The 19121-nt window shown below is 32.9% G+C and overlaps 1 protein-coding gene across 1 annotated transcript; it reads right to left on the reverse strand.

The window, feature by feature from the left end:
- Nucleotides 1–728: 728 nt before the first annotated feature.
- On the reverse strand, nt 729–4626 carry LOC100813139 (LRR receptor-like serine/threonine-protein kinase RGI3). The gene is made up of 2 exons (XM_003545039.5): nt 1602–4626; nt 729–1504 (listed from the first exon to the last, which is right to left on the reverse strand). The coding sequence occupies exons 1-2, from the start codon at nt 4423–4425 to the stop codon at nt 1047–1049; spliced, it is 3282 nt and encodes a 1093-aa protein (XP_003545087.3). The 5' UTR covers nt 4426–4626; the 3' UTR covers nt 729–1046.
- Between the last annotated feature and the right edge of the window lie 14495 nt (nt 4627–19121).

A 19121-nucleotide genomic window follows, 5' to 3' on the forward strand; every position in this document is an offset into this window, starting at 1 on the left:
ACCTTGCAAATGATAAAAAAAATTCCCTTGTTCGTATTTGCAATCTGCATATGCTGCAGGACTAACTGGTCTATCTGTTTTACATGTTACCTTTCACTTTTCCAGAATAATAATGGTCCTGCATATACATGTGTGTGTGATTAAGATACACAGACTTTCATTCATTCCAAACTTAATATGTGCTTCTGAAGGAGTTTCCAATTGTTGCAAATGCAAAGTCTCTTTCAGACAGCACATGGGACATGTGAGGTATTGAACGTGGGACCATGTGGAATTGAAAGGCTGACTTGAGTATGCGTGCGTGTGTGTGAATAAGTGAAAGAGAGAGAGAGAGAGAGATGTAGCCTAAGAATCTTATTTTCTGTGTGTAATATCCAAAAGAATTCCAATCATTGTAATTAATATCACTTGTTGACAGATTGTTTGGATAAACTTTCCTTATAAAAGAAAAAAAAATAAGAAGGTGAAATGAATTAAATTTGTCCAATAGGTTAAAATCAACTTATGGGCTCCAGTTTTTAGAAAAGTTAGATGAGAGAAGTTCCATTTTTTTCCCTCTTTTAAGTACTTATGTAGAAGTTTATTCAAAATGGACTTTTAAGTCTACTGTGTTTATTAGAAATGCCCCAGTTGGCAGTAACATCTGAGAAGTTTCAGCACTTGTAGACCAGGAAATTATCATCAATTGCTTTCCATGTTGGTTAATTCACCACAAAGACTAAAATAAGAACATCAAAATTTGAATTCAGGTAAAAGCACAAAGGTTACAAAGATATCAATGAGGCCAAGGTGACCTTCACATCCGATTGAGGAACCAACTAGTCTGAAACTTAATTAATTTGTTGGGTGAAAGGCTCTAGTCTCTAGATTCTAGAATGTTTTTTATTATTATTATTTAAATTGAATACATGGATTCGTGAAATATGCATTACATATCTTGGATTACATTTGAACATCTCTAGTAATTCTTCTGGCCAGCTCTAGCTGACATTCCATTTGTATGCACATGTTATGAATCATACGTTCTCTAGGAGTTGCATGCTTGCTCAACAGATTGAGTCCTCTGAGAAATGAAAGGAACAATTAGAAGTTCCATGTGAAACACCTTTCATAGGAGGTGCTGGAGAAGTATGCACTGATAAAACTCCCTTTAACACATCAGGACCTGTGGTTGAGGCCTCAACAGGTCGAATTTCCTTGAGCATTGCAACAGTGTCCTTCATTGATGGACGGTCCTCGGCTCGGTTGCTGACACATAGAAATGACACGGCTAGAGTTTGTAGCATTTCATGCACACTAGAATCAGTTCTCCCTCTCAGCTTTGGGTCAAGAAGGTCATAAGGGTCTCCTTTGCTAGCTAAGTGGTTCCTAATCCACGGAACCAAGTGTGCACCCCCAGGAAGTGTTGGGTCTAGGGGGTGTCTTCCTGTCAGGACCTCAAGTAGGACCACACCAAAACTGTACACATCACTCTTCTCAGTGATCCGTTGCATAGATGCATGTTCTGTACATATACCAAAACAACAAAAAATTAGTACTATTTCAAGGGGTTATGCAAGTACTGAAAAATAACTAATTCTAACTTAGTGTGAAAAAAGTACCTGGAGCCATGTATCCATAGGAGCCAGCAAGGTAGGGTCTTTGAACTGGCTCGGAATTAGTATAATCACCATTTTCACTTGCAATTCTTGCTAGGCCAAAGTCAGCAAGGTAAGGCTGATAGCTAGGACCTAACAAAACATTCATGGCTTTGACATCTCCATGCAATATGGAAGGCACACAATCATGGTGCAAATATGCAAGTGCATGAGCCACTCCCAACATAACATCATATCTGGTCTCCCATTCTGGTTTTCCCTTTCCTGAACCATGAATTAATGAGCTCAGGCTTCCATTAGGGAGGTACTCATAAAACAGAAGCTTCATGTTCTTGCTGGATCCCCAACCCAGAAGCTTGATGATGTTCTTGTGCCTAATTGAACCTAGTGCTTGAATTTCAGAAGTAAATGCTCCTGACTCTGCTGATGACCACATCTTTTTAACTGCTAGTATTTGGCCATTTGGAACTGTGACCTTGTAGACAACTCCAGAGCTTCCGGTGCCAATCACATTGGATGATGTCAAGTTCCGGACAATGTCATCAACAGAGAACTCAAACTTTTGATACAAAGTTATCAACCAATTGTTGTTTCCATTGAGTGCTTTGTTAGCAACATGAGCACGGATCAAGACATGGATCGTGAGAAGTACTAGTATTGCACTGGTGCATAAGAGAGTGGATATTATAATCTTCATAACCAATCTGGCATGACCCTTGGCTTCCTTTCTGTCAGCTGGAGTTGCAACACCACCAACAATGTAGAGACCATCATTTCCTGTGAGATCGTTGAGAGGGAGTTTCCGGAAGAATGGTGTGTTAGGCAATTCTCCAGAGAAGTCATTGAAGGAAACATTCAGTGAAACAAGGTTCTGAAGGTCAAAGAGAGCATCCAAGTTCCCTGAGAGCTTGTTGTGGGAGAGGTCAAGCACTCCAAGTTTTCTAAGACTGGAGAACTGAGTTGGGATTTCTCCAGAAAACTGGTTACAACTAAGGTTGAGAAAGATTTCTAGTGAAGGAATTTGAGCAACTTCCTTGGGAATTTCTCCAGAGAAACTATTGCTTCCCAAGTCCAGAAGTTGTAACTTGGAGCAAGATAGGATCTCTGCTGGGATGCTTCCACTGAGTTGATTCTTTCCCAAGTTGAGTTTGGTTAATTCAGTTAATGAACCAATGGAATGACTCAGTTCACCTGTTAGCCTGTTGTCTGAGAGGTCAGTTAACTGCAGGTTTTTGGGCAGATTCTCTGGAATTGAGCCAATGAGACTATTTGAATGGAGGTCCAGAAACTCAAGATTTTGACATCTGGATAGTGTTGAAGGAATCTCCCCTATAAGATGATTGCTGCTCACATCCAAAAAGTTCAAATTCTTCAAGTTGGTGATCTCAGATGGAATGGTACCTGCCAATCTATTGTGATTTAGCCTCAACCTGTAGAGGCTTGTGCAGTTACCTATCTCAGGTGGTATAAAGCCTGACAAATCATTGGAAAGAAGCAGCAGTTTAGTGAGGTTTCTCAGCCCAAAAAGTTGTTTGGGTATTGGACCATTTAAATTGTTGTAAGAGAGATCAAGTGCCTGAAGATCTTGGCACTGTGAAAGACTATCTGGGATTTTTCCTGTGAGCTTGTTCTGCCATGCAAAGAAGAGAGTCAAGCTTCTCAAGTTGCCAATAAGAGGAGGAACCTCCCCAAAAATAGCATTGTTGTCAACTTCCAGTTGAGTCAGGGAAGTGCAATTTGTGATTTCAGGAGGTATAATGCCTGAAAGCTTATTAACACTTAGTTGAAGCCCTTGCAGATTTGATAGCTTACCAAAACTGGTTGGTATGCTACCTGTGAGAAGATTTTCTGACAAATCTATGACTTCAAGCTGTGTGCAGCTTCCAAGCTCTTCTGGGATTATACCTACTATATTGTTTTGCCACAAGAGAAGATTCTGAAGCTTGCTGAGCTCTCCAATTTGAATTGGGATTGAACCAGATATGGAGTTCTGATACAAGTACAGGTTCTGCAACTCACTGCACTTCCCTATCTCTTCTGGGATAGGGCCTGACAGCTGAGTTGTGTAAATGGCTATGGTCTGAATTTTTTTCAGCATCCCTATTGAAGAAGGAAGACTCCCAGAAATGCTGGTTTCTGCAAGGCCTAACACCAACAAGTTGGTGCAGTTTCCAATGTCCCATGGCACCTCACCCTTAAGGTTTGTGTTCCCTCCTACTCTCAACACTTGGAGCTCAGTTAAGGAGCCAATACTCTTTGGAATTTCACCACTTACTTTGTTGTCATAGAGTGTTAAATTCACAAGACTTGATAAATTTCCTATGTTGGATGGGATGTTGCCTTCAAGAAAGTTGGCATGCAGAGCTAAAGTCTGCAGTTTGCTCAGTCTGCAAATTTCCTCTGGGATTTCACCAAAGAGAGAATTGCCACTGAGATCAATGACAATGAGCTCCTTATAGTCTCCAATTTCCTTTGGAATCATGCCTGTGATGTTGGTTGTTGAGAGGACAAGAGTCTTCAAGGACCTGAGGGGTTGAAAATTTAAAGGTAGTGAACCTTGCAAGTTCACTGACTTCAGGTTTACCTCAACCACCTCTCCTTGTAAGTTGCATTGCACCCCAAACCAATTGCATGGGCTTGGGTTGGAAGGATTCCAAGATGCTAGTGCATCTGAAGTACTGTTTAAACTGTTCTTCCATGCTAATAGAGCTTGGCCTTGCTCATTAAGGGAGTAACAGCATGGAAACAAAAGAGAGTTTAATAAGAGAAGCAAGGTGAGGGAGAAGATTTTGGGAGGAAGTGACAGATTTCTTAAGATGACAGACATTGCTGTGAAAGAAGAGAAGTGGTGATCTGTTTTGGGATTGTAGAGGGGGAAATTCTATGATTTTTTTTTATAGAGGAAGAGAAGAAGCTCTGGTCAGAAGAGCTAGCTTCCTTGTTTTTTTATTGTTGTAATAAGCTCCTGTTCAATGACAATGACATCTCCATACCCATGATGATGTTTGTTGATTTTTATTAAGCTAAACTTCTCTTTTTATTTATTTATTTCAAGATGAACCTAGGGTATCTCTAGACAAGAGTGAAAGACTAATCTCTCATTATATTGAAATCTATCTAAGAGTGTGACCTTTTCCAATATATGTTAATTCATACGCATAAACTCTGGGGATCCAACCTCTGACCATATATTTAAGGAGCATAGTTATCCGTCAATCATACTACACTATGTTGGTAAACTCCTCTTTTTTATTGGTTTGTTGTGGTTAACGTGTCAAGTAGTGAGTTGAAATTTTGAGAAATTTGCTATCTAAATGTAATCCAATTTGTTAGTTCCTGTTAGATAGTGTTTCATTAATAGTGAACCGTGAGACATGAAACTGGTGGAGGGTGAAAATCATGTAAAGAAGATTTTGCATTTTTGTTCCCCACGTGGACACATATATTATATTGTTTCCTGCTTTAATTTGGTAATAATAATTACTTTTCATCTTCGTGTATTTATTCAACTGTTGAGATTAATTAGCAGCAAACAAGGCATGGCTAAGTAAGCACTAGGGCTAGTAAAATATAGAACGGAGAATGACTTTTAGCACTTTTTTGAAATTGGTTATTAATGTAATTATCTTACCTAGCTCTAGATAGTGATGGATGATTAATCAAACAGAATAGACAGTTTGATGGTTGAGTGTAATAGCTCTCTGTCCGGTTAATCAAAAGATAATTTCTTCCTTTAATTAGCTAGGCCCATTTTGTGGTCCATCGTTTTTGTGTGGCTGCTGTTTTTTATGAGCCACTGATGTGGTGGTTGCTGCATGCTACCCTTTGAATTTCTGAACTTTAAGCAACTAACTTGCATATTTGGATCAAATTATCAAGAGTGCAACGAAAGGATTTGTTTCCATTGTCAAAATCTAAATTGGGTATCCATGATTGGTGTCAAGTTTACTCAAATTACTGAGATATTCGTGGTGATTAATTTTATAGGAGCAAAATGGACATAATTTAGTTCACAAATAATAATAAGACCCATTTCGGTTTGTTTATATATACTTAAATGAAGGAGTGCGTGAGGAATCTCATGGACAAGTGAAGTGCACATGGAAGCAAGGGAATACATGAAGAACGATATTATAATATGTGCAGGATCTGGTCATAAGTATTTGGTGGTCTTTGCTTTAAAGAAATAAAAAGAAAACCATGAAAGGTATGCTGACCAAGAGTGGAAGGTACAAATTTACAGTAGATTCAACTATTGAATAGGAATTATCCGCAAATCAAAGCTAGATAACTTGCAAAAAAAAAAGTCCAATTAAATACATAAATCTACCTTCTTAATTTGCACCAAAGTGGTCATCATGTGTCACGGTTTAAAACTAGAAAATACTGAGATTAAAAAAAAATTCGTTCTTGTTTTTATGTGTTGACAGAATTACAGGTACAGAAGCCACGTGTTCCATAGTTGCCATTTACTTGAAGATGCCTTCTGGAAGTAAAAGGTATTTTCAACATCAATTGGAAGAATGTCAAAACCATTTTGTGCTTTTGGGGTGAAGCATGTGCATGTGTAGTGTAGATAACTACCAACAATTTGTAACATTTTTTATTTTTAATATAAAAAAGAGAACTATACATTCAATCAATAAACAGATAGTTAGTTAATTTGTACAGTACGTACCGTAACAAGTTTAACTATAGAGGCGGTTTAGATTGATGGGATTCAATGAAAGAAGAAAAAAAAAGTTTAGATTGATGGGACATGGCAAAATAAATAGGATTATGATTACCTTATTGAAAAGAAAGTAATTAAGGCTTGTACGTTTAATGCGACAAAGGAGAAGAAAAACAAAAAGAAATTCTGTTGTAGTGTCTTCGGGAGTCTGCAGTCCATATAAAACTCAAATGATGCAACTCTTCTTTAAACAAACAAAAATTGGAAGCCAAGATAATCAACGATCCCTAATCCAGTATATATCTTATTCACCATACTTAGAGAACAAAACTTAAAAGAAAGAATTTAATTAATATATATATATATACTTTATAAAGATATGTTATTAACTTTTTTATAATGATTACTTAAATAAACGTATTTGAAATTATTTTTAATTGACAAGAGATTAATTTCCATAAATTCTCAGTGTAATTCGTTTACGATCGGGATCAGTCAATTAGAATTTACTATCAATATAACTTTTAAAATAATTATTATAAAAATTAATAATATTTACATACATAAAAATTTATGAAAATTTATAATTAAATTATAATATAAAAATATATATTATCAATATATTTAAATTAAATTCTAATCCATATGGCTTAACACACGCATATTTAAATTTGAACCTTTCAAATATCTTGAGAGAATATAATTAGGGGTGTTTGTCAGTCGATTTTGATCAAATTCAAGAATTAATCCAATCAAATTTGATCAATTTGGTACGATTTTACAATCTTTTTGAAATCCAACTTAATTTATTTATGAACAATTTGATTTTGGCTATCATGTTACCCATTTAAATTTGATATTTTTTCCTCTTCTTAGAATTACTATTTTATATCATGATCCATCTACATATTCAATACAGTTAACACAATATCATCAAATATCTAAAAGTAGTAAAATTGATTCATTTAATATCATCAACACAATATTCTAAAGGAGACTAATACCTAAAGTCAAATCATATAATTCTAAAAAATTTGATCGATTTTGACTAATTCGGTTCGATTTTAATACAAATACATAAATGATCAAACCCAAACTATTTGAATCGGTTTAAATTAATTTGGTTAGAGGATAACTCGTACCCGTAAACACCCTACATGAAATTATTTTGGATCCCTTACTCTCAATTTGAAATATAATGTTATCCTAAAATAAGTTTGTCTATGTATAAAAAATAATTTTTTACTTAATTTAAAATATAGAATCATCATAATTCACTAAAATTTAAAGCTAAAGACACTTTTATTTATGTTCTTTAGACACAATCATTTTTAAAAATAATAGGCTCCATCTGAAAGACCTAAGCACTATGAAACAATTTAATAAGTTTGTTTATAATTATTAAAAAGAAAAGTAAATGAATAACTAATATATATATATATATATATATATATATATATGTATATATATATATATATATATATGTGCTGTTTCTACTCTCTAGACACATTTACAGCTATATCAACCTTTTCCAGACACACACAACTTTAGGGTACCGCTTTCCCCACCTATCTTATAAATGAATCTTGAAGATGACTGAAGATCCTTATGCCTTATCTAATTTGAACTTTTATGACTCTGTTCTGTGCATTATGAATCTTGCAATTGCATGATACTGTCAAAATTAATCTTCGCCAATTGTCCCATCTACCATCTCCTTCATTTTGCTGATAATCGATCGATGGGGAAGTTTCATCTACACCCCTAATACATCATGAATCATCAAATCGAAACTGTAGACTTAGGACAAGTTTTATTTATGATATGCATTCGTGTAATGTGTAATTGACAGCTTTTGATTCATTGAATTCAATGAATGTGACTAGCTTTAATTTAACGGTTTAGAACCGAATAGGTGCATAGATATAGGCTTATAGTCCACATACATTTGACCCTAAACTTAATCTTTTACTAATTTAGAGATGGTTGTGCATACAGAAAAAATAATGGAATTTCAAAGTAAGCATATTAATTTATTATGATGTATGATGATAGTAGATTTATAGAAAAGAAAAAGCAATATTTCATGGTAAAGGGGAGATCAACGAGGCAAAAGAGGGTGAATAAAGGGACCCCAATGACATTAAAAAGAAGAGACAAAATGCACCATGTATACATGGATGGAAATTAATTCTTGCATTAGTATGAAACGATCCATCCTCTAACCCCACCATTTTATTAATTGTCGGCTTTAAATCTCTTTGTAAAAAAGTAGTCATAAAGGTCTATATCCAACCCCATAAGAAAAAGAGAGCAAGTCATAAAGGCTTCCCCTGGGGGCATCTTATGAACAATCAAGTTTACATTACACGTATGGCATGATGTCATTTTTCACCCAATAGCTATGAAAAACAAGAAGGCCCTTTTGGATCACTTGGTAATCCCATGCAAGATGAATTCAGTAAATGAAAAAGAAAGATTAGACAATAGGAACTAAAATGTGGTGATGATTTCCACTTCCACTATAAGTTTCTTCATCTCTAACAAAAAAAATCATAAATAACCATAGATAAATAATTAGCTCCTCTTGAAAAATGTAATTACGCAACGCTTCTAGCTATCACTCCCATTTACACCAAGTTATATAATTGTTGATTCCTTTCTGTGATTCTGTCTTAATTAATTAACATATCTTATAACCCATTTTTAGTTTTTACTTTCATGCTTGCCTGTTAAATTCAAGAATTTCTTTTTTTTAAAAAAATTACTAATTTTCTTTTCGTTTTTTACTGCCCCCCACCCACCCACGCACACTTTCCCTTCTTCCTTCTGAGTATTTGAATTCCATTATCTATGTGAATCATACCACGACGGTTTTCGACAAACATGAACGAAAATTATTATTTGTATATATGAATAATCGTATTTTTTTAAAATCTAAATCACATTCCTGCTGTTGTATATCGTACTACATGGATCCACCAACATTTGAATAAAAAAAACATGAGGAATAAGTCATAAGCTAATCCTAACAAAGAAAATAGCCAGGCACATGACATGAAACAAAACATTGCTGGATTTTCTATGGAAATAATTAAAAAGCTAATCCTATACATGCTGCTGAGGCTGTCATAATGTGGTGCACCTTATGTTTAGATTGAAGCATTGCTTATCAACATATTATGTGATATTCCTTTCCATGATTATAATACTCCCCCCCCCAAGCTCCCTGGTTCTCCAATATTTGTTTATTAAAAGTGAGTGTCAGCCCTCAGCTAGCTTTTGTTACTTTTGGGAAAACAAATTAATTGCATAAGGAAAAGAGAGTTGTAATTATTTGTAAGATAAGTAGCTTCTCTTTAGTGATAGGTTGTTTGTTAGCTAGGTAGGAGCTCATGCATGCTCACGAGAGGAGAATATCGATCAATAATCTATTTGAACAACATCAGTGGAAAATTCAAATTTGACCAACAATATAGTGGTCACAAATTATAAATGTAGTACGAGTGACTAAACATTATTAATAGAGCAGCGCACTAATATTGCCTACGAACACATTATCACCACTCCATTCGATTACAATATCAGCCTTCTGTCCATGTTCTTATTGTATTGTCGGTAGCCATCTTATCACTGATATAGCCGCAACTTCTACTACGTACTAGTGCTGGAAGATGGGCCATTGATGTGTATGGAAGAAGTTGGCCATTATAGAGCAAGGTAATTCCACTCATAATAATTAAAATAAAGCTTAATATCATGTCACTTACAAGATTGATCGATAATAATTTGAATAAATCTGTATGAAATTATTCTAATTTAATAAGTGATATCAAGTCTAAATATTAAGTATTTAACTATGTTAAATATATCGAAGGAGAATTTTGTTATCTAAATTAGTCCTATTTAATTTGAATATTGTTTTATTACATAAAAAAGACATGTAATCTCTAACACGGTTTTTATCAAATTAATGATTAATGATCTTCACATTATTAAGCTCTCTTTTTTTTTGTTTATTTATTTATTTTTGTTGTTTTTGCCTATCTAGTCAACATTAGCTCTTTGGCAATTATACAAGCAAGTGTAATCATACAATAAAAACAGAATGGCTTCCCCGTGCCCCAAATTCTGGAAATATGAGAGGAATAGAGAGAAAGATAGCGAGAGATTTTATGATTTGCATTGAGGTGGACCCTTTGAGAGGTCTACTAGTATAGCATCATAGGAACTGTTGTCCTTAATGCATGGCACACGTGCAATAGAGTCAGCAAGTGGTGAATTCGATGCACATCAAGTGGACTTTTGAATCCCCAATAATAACACGGATTGATCGAAACAAGCATGATTTGTTAGTGACATAATAATGAAATCCCATCAACATAATATTAATTAATTAATAAGCCACAGGGTTCATGAGCATAAAAAATCATGTAAGAAGAATTGCCAAGTTACACTTCCCGAATTCACACGTTTGGGAGGCTCCATCCCTGATCAATATCACAAATCCTTTACTATTTAGAAAACAATTGAAATCTTTGTTTCTTTCTAATTATTTGGCCAATTCCTCCAACTTGTGATTGCTTCCCGAAATCATAGAGATAAGACCATATAGGTCGACATCCTAAGCAATTTCTCTATAATTGAGATTTATCACCTACCGCATGAGCAAATTAATTCAATGTGAAGGGAGCTTAGAGACCATTGCCACTCAATGAGTGAATGCTTTGAGTCATATATGGATCCATTAATTTTAATTGTTTTTTCTCTAGATCTTCACTATACTAATTTTTCAAACCTTTCAAAGTGCTCCAGTGAGTTTTGGCTTGTTTTTCCTCCATGAAGATGATGCCGTGTGCCTCTCAGTAGTTCCATTATTAAAAAGATTTTGCCATAACCCCGAACATAGCTTTATTGCTTGCCCATATATACATATATATAATCTTTCTTTCTTTCTTTCTTTTTTTGATATATTATACAGAATATAATCTTTCTAAAGCTCCAACAAAAAAAATAAATGATATTAACCTACTAATGGATTATATAGTTTGGTGATACATATAGTTGTGATATTTCGTGCTAATAGTTTGGTATAAAAGAACGAATTTGTTACTAATCACCAAATAAGAAAAGATACACAAAATAACGAATAATGCACAGGAAAGTAAATAATTAACATCACGTCATTTTATATTATCTGTGCGAATAGATAGATTTCGTACAAAACATCATTTCTCGGTTAAAAGAAAAATATGGTCTTCAATTTCAGTCTCATTCCAAAGAGTCAGTTTCACTCTACATATTGTTAGCTTGAAAAAACTTCGTCTTTGATAAAAGATAGTGGTCCTAAAGAAAATCACATTAAATCAAGTGACTGTTTGATCATATCATAATTCATAGCTGTCTAAATATATCCGTAAGTTCTGGTTTCTGTTCCCAAATCACTTTCCAAATGCTATAAATTATTAGATGTAATGTGTGCATGGAAAGTTAGAATATAATAATATCATCCTTTAATTTACATATATGAACCGCAGTACTTTGAACGTGTCCTATCAACTCCACCCACCAGTCATGAATGGTATGCCAAGGTATTTTGCTGTTAGTACTTTGCAATTAAATAAACTGGCTAGCTTTGGGTCTTCTTGAGGTTAGTGCTTTTTTTTTTAATTTTTCTTGACCATTTTTTTTAAAAATAATTATATATTTATATTACTGTGCTTGAATTTATTTATTTTGAAAAATAATATTTTTTATTTGAAAAAACAAACGATTATTTTTGTAAAAAAAATCCTCCTGCTGCATGTCAAAGTCATCAGGATTAGTCTGAGCAGGACATTTTTATTGTCATAACTTTGTTTGAACGCTAAAAAATACAAAAAAAAGTAAAATAAAATAATAATTTGTTTGGATAAATAGAAATGATAAAGGATAAATTAAAAAAAAATCTTTTAACTTATTTAGATCATAACACTTTTATCGAGCATAAAAAAGATCATAACATTTATATCCTTAGGTTAAAAAAAAAAAGGGATGGAGCATGTAAAATGAGAAATGACCTGACTATTATTTTGTGGATCTTACGTAAAGAAATCTCTCCTTATACTGAGGAGAGAAATTTTCTATAAACCTCACATTGGAAAAAACAACTCCTTTCTTATTTCTATTTTATCTATACCAATTGAGTAAAATTACATATTTTATATTAAAAAATATCTTTTTTTTTCAAATTCTAGTTATATTGTACAGTAAATATATTACGTAAGCATGAGTAAATATCTATAAAATTGTACGCCCAGTTAAGGAGTAAATATCTTATCTATTACGTACTATAATATTTTTTGTGGAAACTCATTGATTTTAAGATCATCTCTTCGTTAGAGTTCACAATTAAACTGCACTTACCATCCAATGGTAAATTAGCTTGCAAAACAAGTTTTCATATTTTATTTTAGTAGAAAAAGGATCATTTTCAAGGGTTGCAATGTATCTTTACAGTTAAAAATTTAGCTTGATCGGATCATCTTGCTCTCATTAATTATCTTATATATACTTTCATCATGGCCTATGATCGATAAACTAGTTCTATTCTCTGTTTCCAGTCATCATTACAAAGTGGCCTCCTTCCCATCATCAAGATAGCTACAAGTCATTTTTGAGATAACAGTAGTTAGGTAGAATCAATATTGTGATGGCGTCCACTGAAACATAATTAAGAGCGTCGTCTCGCTAAATTGTTCAAAGATTCGTATGCGATTCCAAAAATAAAACAAAGTCATGCATTATTAATTAATTATAAACCACGAACCAGAATAATTTAACCTATAGGTAATGTGTTATCAAACAAAAGTGGGACCATTACGTGCCAAAAGTTTTGGTCTTGGACCTACATATTTCAATCCCTATAAAACTAAAAATAACTAGAGTTTTTGGAACCATTATGTGTCTATAATTTTGATTGATATATATATATATATATATATATAAATTACATAGCACATCATGAAAATAATTAATTAATAAAATTCGGCTACATATTACACGAAGATTAGTGGAAATTATAGACAATGTAATGATCTCCGCTATACTACAATTTCCCCTTTGAAACAAGTATTTCACTTTAAGAAGAAAAAAAAATATAGGACTTAAATAGTTACATCGTCCATTAATTGTTCAGATTGGTTAAGGTCCACATAACCACATATATATATATATATATATATATATATATATATATATATATATATATATATATATATATATATATATATATATATATATATATATATATATATATATATATGTTTTTAACCAAAATCTCAACCGTTTAGTATTTTTTGTATCAACCCTCATAGATCTTCTCTTTTATCTCTGACATGCATGAATCATTCACTTAAATCTAATAAAAAAAAGCCAAAGCTATTTTACATTCCATTTTGGAGAAGGGAAGGAGCTACGAAGCAACCGGAAGAAATTAAGCAACAGATTTCCGTAGCCCATCAATTGGATAGATAATGTTGGCTAGAAAAGAAGAAAGTGTTAACTTGCGATTAGAAAGTACGATGCATGAATACTACTATTTGTCATGGTACTCCTCAATACTTGTACCTGTACTAGGCACTATTCCGTACCACGGTACCAGCATTTAAAAGGTATATACATAGTTACATATAACATTATGAAAATTGTATATATATTGTGATTGTGATTTTATACTTCGTCATTATATGTTTTTATTTTTTTTACATGAAATACATCTTCTCATGCACGTATCTTTGTCTTGTCAATTTTGTGGAACCATTGTACCCGAAGCTGTACCAATGGACTTGAGTTGTGTTCCTATATCCATGCAACACGAATGAATTTGTTGCGCAGATCGATCTAGGTGGCAACAAACATTGAGATCATAGGAAGAGTTAGATAATCAGCAATGTTCATGTTCATGGGTCGGTTCCAAGCTTCAGCTGACAATTCATTTGTTTGGACGGAAGAACATCTTTATGGGATTGTTCAAGAATCTCTCTTCACCATATCTACTATTATACACGTTCAGTTTAGAAGTTGGATTCCTCCTCAAAAATTGCTCCCATTTCAAAAAATATTTTATAATATATCTATTTTCAATTGATTGATAAAATATATTTAAATGAGATTGATTGTAAGATCTATAAAAATGACTCAAAAATCTAAAGTGTAATCTGCATTCGAAAAAAAAAAGAAAAAATTCTTATATCTTGTATGACACCATAAAATTCACCAAAAATTATTCAAGAACGTACCTAAAATTGATTCTACCACTGTAAGGTAGGTCAGACATCTCATTCCAGCGGATCAGCCAGTTCAAAAGCCTATTGTAGTTTCAATAATAAATAAATAAATAAAGCCCATTGTAGGTTTCAAGAATAAACTGTCATTATTTTAGTTTCTGAACAAATGTATCGTAATACTGTTATATAATTACTCCTTGAAATCTCACGCATCCTCTTCGCGCAAGTAGTTGGGTTAGGACTTACGACTGATGAGACTTAGGAGAGTGAGAAGTATTTTTTTTTGTTATGTTTTTGTTGACAGATTCGCCCTTAGGTGCTTTCGGCCCAAATCAAAGTGAAAGGGGAAGGGATATTCTTCCTGCACCTTTAACTTTTCTTCTACACCCAGCATTAATTGTGCAATTCCATTTTCGTCCTTCACTTAAAAGCTGATATACACCAGCTACCGTGCACCCACCCAACATTTTTGCCTCTTGCCGTTGTGCCTCTCCTCCTCCTCCATGCTTCCTCCTCGTGTCTCTTCTCCTCCAGCGAGTTTGTTCTCCTCCTCCACGAGTCTTGTTCTCTCCGCCACCATGAGCAATGTTGTGTCATCAATGGTAAATTTTTATTTTTGGAACCTGTTTACTCCAAACATGCAAAATGAGAATCCGTATGACCATATGGATTGACAATTTGTATGAAATTTATGAATTGTCAATCCATATGAAACTTACGGATTGTTAATTCATATGAATCATACATATTGTTAATCTGTATTAAACTTACGAATTGTTAATCAGTAAGTTTCATATGAATTGTCAATCCATATATATATATTACAGATTCACATAGATCCAACTTCAAGTTGCTGACGAAAAACACTTACCTCCTCCACCATTTTGCCGCAACACCCACCACGAACTACGAACAAACCACCACGAGCATCTCGACTAAACTAACCACAACAACGAAGGAAGAGCTCAACCAAAACAGAGAATGGTGTATGAAAAAAAAAACAATGAGCCAAATAAGAAGAAACAAATAGGAATAAGGATGGAATTTTAATAATTATGTTGGGTATAGAAGAATTTGTGTTGGGTGCAGGAAGAAAAACCCAAAAGGGAAACACACTTATTTGGGCTTCAACGACTCATCCTTGGGAGTTACTTGGGGCACCCAGCATTTTTGCCGGGGCACCCAGCAACTTTCCAATTAGCGAAAATACCCTTATGATATTTTCGGTTACAAATAGCAGTTACATTTTTTAATTTCTGCAGTGTCATTTTTTTTCGCAAATTTTTCGTAACTTAGTGTAAGTTGCTTTTGTTAAGGGCGGTTTGGAAGCGTATTCGGTCTCTGGTGGTGTACGTGAATTTTTTAAGAGTATACGGTGATTTTTTGGTCGGTTTTTGTGTTTGGAAAATGAGAGGAGTGCTAAAAATAGTTGACGTACGTACGGATTGTCAATCCGTATGGCCATGGATTGTCAATTCGTACGTACGTCAACTTTTTTTTATACCGATATCGACCTTTTTTTTATACGGATTACAATTTTTTTTAATAAAAATAACTAAAATTTTAATGATTAATTTTAATTCAGTTATTGCTTAAATTTAGTTATTAATTTCAATTTACTAATTGGTTAAATTTAGCAATGATAAAATTTAATTTAGTCATTAATTAAAAATAATTTATTTCAAAAACATGACCAAAGTTTTTCAAAAATAATGGGATAATATTAGACATTACAAAAAACTATTATATATAAGTTGCAACAAATTTAGAATCAACACATGATAAAACAATTATTATAAGACAACTATTATATAAATAAATTGTTCATAATAATTAAAATGTTCATAGTAATTAAAATATTCGAAATCCTAAAATATTTATAAACATAGCCAATAAAGCACACGATTAAGGGTGAGATCAATAAATTCAAAAACAATTTCCATGTCAGCTTTCAAGGACAAGATTTTGCAGAAATGTTTTCATCCAACTCCAATTTTAAGTGTCTTCCTCCAATGATTGAACACAAACTGACATTCTGCAACGTTCTCCAAGTGCAAATGAGTCCAGCCTTTGTCTTTAAGAAAATAATACATGCTGCTTAGAACGTACTGATATTAAGAATAGTGTTTTGTCAACAATTTATGTAATGAAATTTAAAACTTGAAAAATAAAAAAATGCTGACAACTAAATTAGGAAGTTACTTACCAGACTGTTATAGGTAACTTTCTGCTCAGTGAGATAAACCTAAAAGGTGACAAGACCTGACACTTGATGGTATAAAGAGTGTCATTTTGGGAATGATCTGGGCAGACAACTGGTCTTGAATATGGTAAGAAAAAATGCACTCTTATCATAATGATGTAAGGATACAAGATGATCTCCGATCAGCTGGTAAAAATCTCGTAGTGTTGTCCACCCTGCTACAATGGCTGGTTGGTCCAAATCTTTATTGTACACAACATTATAATAATTTTCGTCTTTGTCAACCAAATGTCATACACCGTCCAGTATGTCCTTCTACTTGACAACATATACCTTACCAACTTCACCGAAAATCTACATGTTATATCACAAAATAAAGTTGGTTAGTTACACGAAATAACAAAAAAATCAAATGCTAATTAAATCAAAATGAACATGACCTGGTCCCTGGCATAAATGGTCTGGAAAAAAGCCTATAGTGAAGCTGCGAAATTCTGCATCATGTTTGCCAATTCCCTCCATTCCCCGTGCTCTTCCATTTTTAATTTTGACATGATTAACATTCATGCAATTAACAGACATTCAAGCACAAAACAGAATTAACATTCAAGTAACTATATGTTAATTCTTACTAGGCACATTCGCAAGAAGCTGTTCCAATTTCTCATTGAGACTAGTCCAACGTGATGACGACGCACAAGAGCGTGACATTCTGAAATATATTTGACAAAATAATATTATAATATAATCCTACTAACATTTCTTAGATAAACTGAATAATAAATAAATCATTCATAAAATCAATAATAAACAAATTAATGATACATAAATCAATAATCAACAAATTAATCACAAACTAAAAAAAATCAATAATAAACAATTTATAAAATGATTAACATATAAATATTTTTCGTTTTTCCTTATTTTTTTCTAATAAAAATCAATTTTTTTTAAAAAAAAAACCAATCCGTAAGGGTTTTCACAATTTTTTTTAAAAAAACCCATACGGATTGCCAATCCGTATGGGTTATCAGAAACAGAAAAAATCATTTTTTTTTAAAATCACACACAGATTGCTGATTCGTATGGTTCATACGGATTGTCAATCCGTATGTATTTTTCACATACAAAATACATCATCAATCAAGAACAAGACAGAAACGAAGAAGAAGATGCAACAACGTAGAAGAAGAAGCACCAACAAGCAACATACGGAAGAGGCAAAACACAATAAACATCAACAACAACCAACAAAATGCATCATCAACAACTGTAGAAATTCAAATGGAAACCTAAACACTTACCTCGAAGGAGGCAGAAACAAAGAAGATGCAACAACGATGAAGAAGAACCACCAACCAAGAAGAAGCAGTAGCAACGAAGCAATAGAGGTCCTACAAAAAAGGAAGAAGAACAAAAAACAAGTGAGAAGAAGGACGAAGGACGAAGAAGACAAACCTGGAGGAGGAAGGAGAAGCGAAAACGTTGCAGGAACAGTGACTCATACAGACGAGTCACTGTGTTGAATTTATATGAAAGGGTGAAGGGCATTTTCGCCCTTTCACTCGAGTTGTTGGGTGCCCCAAGCAACTTCCCTCGTCCTTCACTCTCACAATCTAATTGAACTAACCAAAATACTTAGTTAAATCTAACACTCTAGCATTTAATTATCTACACAATAAAATAAATCCTAAATGATTATTTAACCACATTTTAATACTTAAAATTCCAATTTTTTTTACCTTACACACAAATTCTTAATTTATTTAAATTTATAATAGTTTTCTAAACTAATTAATAGGATTCTTTTTAATTATTTTAAGTAATATATATATATATATATATATATATATATTACTATTCATTGTTTTTAAGTTTGATAAGGAAAAAGGGTGAACTTTTAGTCCAAAGTAAATTGCATGTATTTTTCATTTATTCCATGCCAAATTTAACCTAAGCTTTGATAATATGAAAAGATATCATTGAATCATAGAGTCAAAAGACAAAAAAAGATAAGTGTAAATATTAATGATCTCCAAAAAACACATGTAACAATTTATTGTAATGTTACATGGAGTACTCCATATTAGTTGGGAAAGAATGAGAAAAAAGTGTAAAATAAATAAGTGATATGGCATGATGATAAAATGAAATAAATAGAAAAAATACACAAATTTTTTATAATATAAGGTGTTGATATGAGTGTGTATAATTCTTACTTTTATATTTCATTCAATACCTTTAGGGTAATTACAATCAAATTGATCTTGTAAAATTAATTTTGGTTTATTTTTTATTAAAATGAAGTGTTTTATTTATGATTAAATGTTTTTATTTAAAATTTTAAGTAATAGTAAAAATTGATATAATTTTTTTCATCT

The sequence above is a fragment of the Glycine max genome, chromosome 14 (genome assembly GCF_000004515.6).
Source record: "Glycine max cultivar Williams 82 chromosome 14, Glycine_max_v4.0, whole genome shotgun sequence".
Taxonomy (NCBI): domain Eukaryota; kingdom Viridiplantae; phylum Streptophyta; class Magnoliopsida; order Fabales; family Fabaceae; genus Glycine; species Glycine max.

Excerpts from the sequence above, each read along its gene's own strand:
- LOC100813139 (XM_003545039.5), bottom strand. The coding sequence starts at position 4,425 with ATGTCTGTCATCTTAAGAAATCTGTCACTTCCTCCCAAAATCTTCTCC. Across the intron at positions 1,505-1,601 it reads CTATGGATACATGGCTCCAG|AACATGCATCTATGCAACGG; the intron begins GTACTTTTTTCA and ends GTATATGTACAG.